The 1,408-nt window shown below is 45.0% G+C and overlaps 1 protein-coding gene across 1 annotated transcript in view; it reads left to right on the top strand.

Annotated features, from left to right (window-relative positions):
- slc4a11 (solute carrier family 4 member 11) overlaps window positions 1–1,408 on the top strand; it is a gene marked incomplete in the record, with an annotated part of 74,800 nt that overhangs the window by 66,737 nt on the left and 6,655 nt on the right. Inside the window, 4 exon segments of the mRNA XM_014011806.1 lie at window positions 167–299; window positions 444–517; window positions 662–890; window positions 1,126–1,232. Coding sequence (XP_013867260.1) covers window positions 167–299; window positions 444–517; window positions 662–890; window positions 1,126–1,232 — 543 coding nt within the window.

Raw genomic sequence — 1,408 nt, 5'->3', positions numbered from 1 at the left:
TGGTTGGTTGGTTGGTTGGTTGGTTGGTTGGTTGGTTAGGTTCTGTGGTTTTCTGATTGGTTGGTTAGGTTTGGGGGTTTTCTGATTGGTTGATTGGTTGTTTATGCTCTGTGGTCCTCTGAATGGTTGACTGACTGGTTCTTTTTATTTGCATGCTGGCTCACAGTGATCCGAGGGATTTGTGATGACTACAACCTGGATTTTCCAGCTTTCTACGCCTGCATCGGTTTATGGAACTGCCTCTTCCTCATCCTGGGAGGAATCTTCAACGTCAGCCTGGTGATGAAGCTCTTTAAAAGGTTTCACCTGTACACACAACACAACTTTTAACTGATCATTTTCACTTCAGCACAATATATCAACTAGTTCTTTGTCTTGAGTTGAGACGAACCAATGGAGTTCTGTTTTCAGCCTTTTCAGTCTTTTTTCCTGATGTTTCGTAGGTCGACAGAGGAGGTCATTGCTCTCTTTATATCCATTGCATTTGTAGTTGATGCTGTGAAAGGCACAATAAAAAGTAAGTTAGATTCTTCTCCCTAAATGAAACACTCAGACGTTTGCTCAATGCTGTAGTTGTTTATATCTCCAGAATGAATCTAATTGTTTTCACCTTTAGATAGGTCTGAACGGTGTTATTTTTATGCTCTGCGCGTGCTTCCAGTTTTTCATAGGTACTAYCACTCAGCCACTCTGGCAAACAGAAGCACGGAGTATTTTCCTCAGGCTGGAGATCTGCTGGGAGGAAACAGAAGCGACGTGACGGTCGGGTCTGTGTTCGGAGCGTTCCCCGAGTCTCTCATCCAGTGCACGAGGGAGAGGCCTGTCCTGTGCCTGCTGCTGATGCTGGGCACGCTGTGGATGGGCTACACTCTCTACCAGTTCAAACGAAGGTACCGAGGACCTGCCACACAACACATAAATCACCAGAGAACTTTAAATTACRTTACAGAAACTTTCCAGATTACAGAACTCACATTTCTGCCTGTGATTTAATAAACATTAATATTCTAATGATTGCTCTCAGTAATCAAATCACCCTCAAAGCTCTGTGAGCGAGAGGCAGAGGACGGTACTTAGTCCTCGTCTCGCCCCGACTAACCGACTCTTCCTGTTTCTGTGTCTCAGTCCCTTCCTGCATGCCAAGGTGAGGGAGGTTCTGTCGGACTGCGCCCTGCCCATCTCGGTGCTCCTCTTCTCCTTCATCGGCTCCTACCTGTTCAGCGACATCGAGCGTTAGTATCGCCTCATTTTCCTGCTAAAAATCTAGTCTGAAAAAACTAACAAATGCTTCTTTTTATGGTTTAAACCTTAAATATTCAAGATTCAAGAGTTTTTAATGATGACGTGGATAGGTCGTCGGTGCGAGGCTGCTAGCGAGCTATATCCACCCTGAAGGTTAATCTTGGAC

This window comes from Austrofundulus limnaeus, unplaced genomic scaffold (assembly GCF_001266775.1).
Source record: "Austrofundulus limnaeus strain Quisiro unplaced genomic scaffold, Austrofundulus_limnaeus-1.0 Scaffold85, whole genome shotgun sequence".
Lineage (NCBI taxonomy): Eukaryota > Metazoa > Chordata > Actinopteri > Cyprinodontiformes > Rivulidae > Austrofundulus > Austrofundulus limnaeus.
Note: the sequence above shows the minus strand (reverse complement) of the source record. Positions and strands in the feature narration are given on the sequence as shown.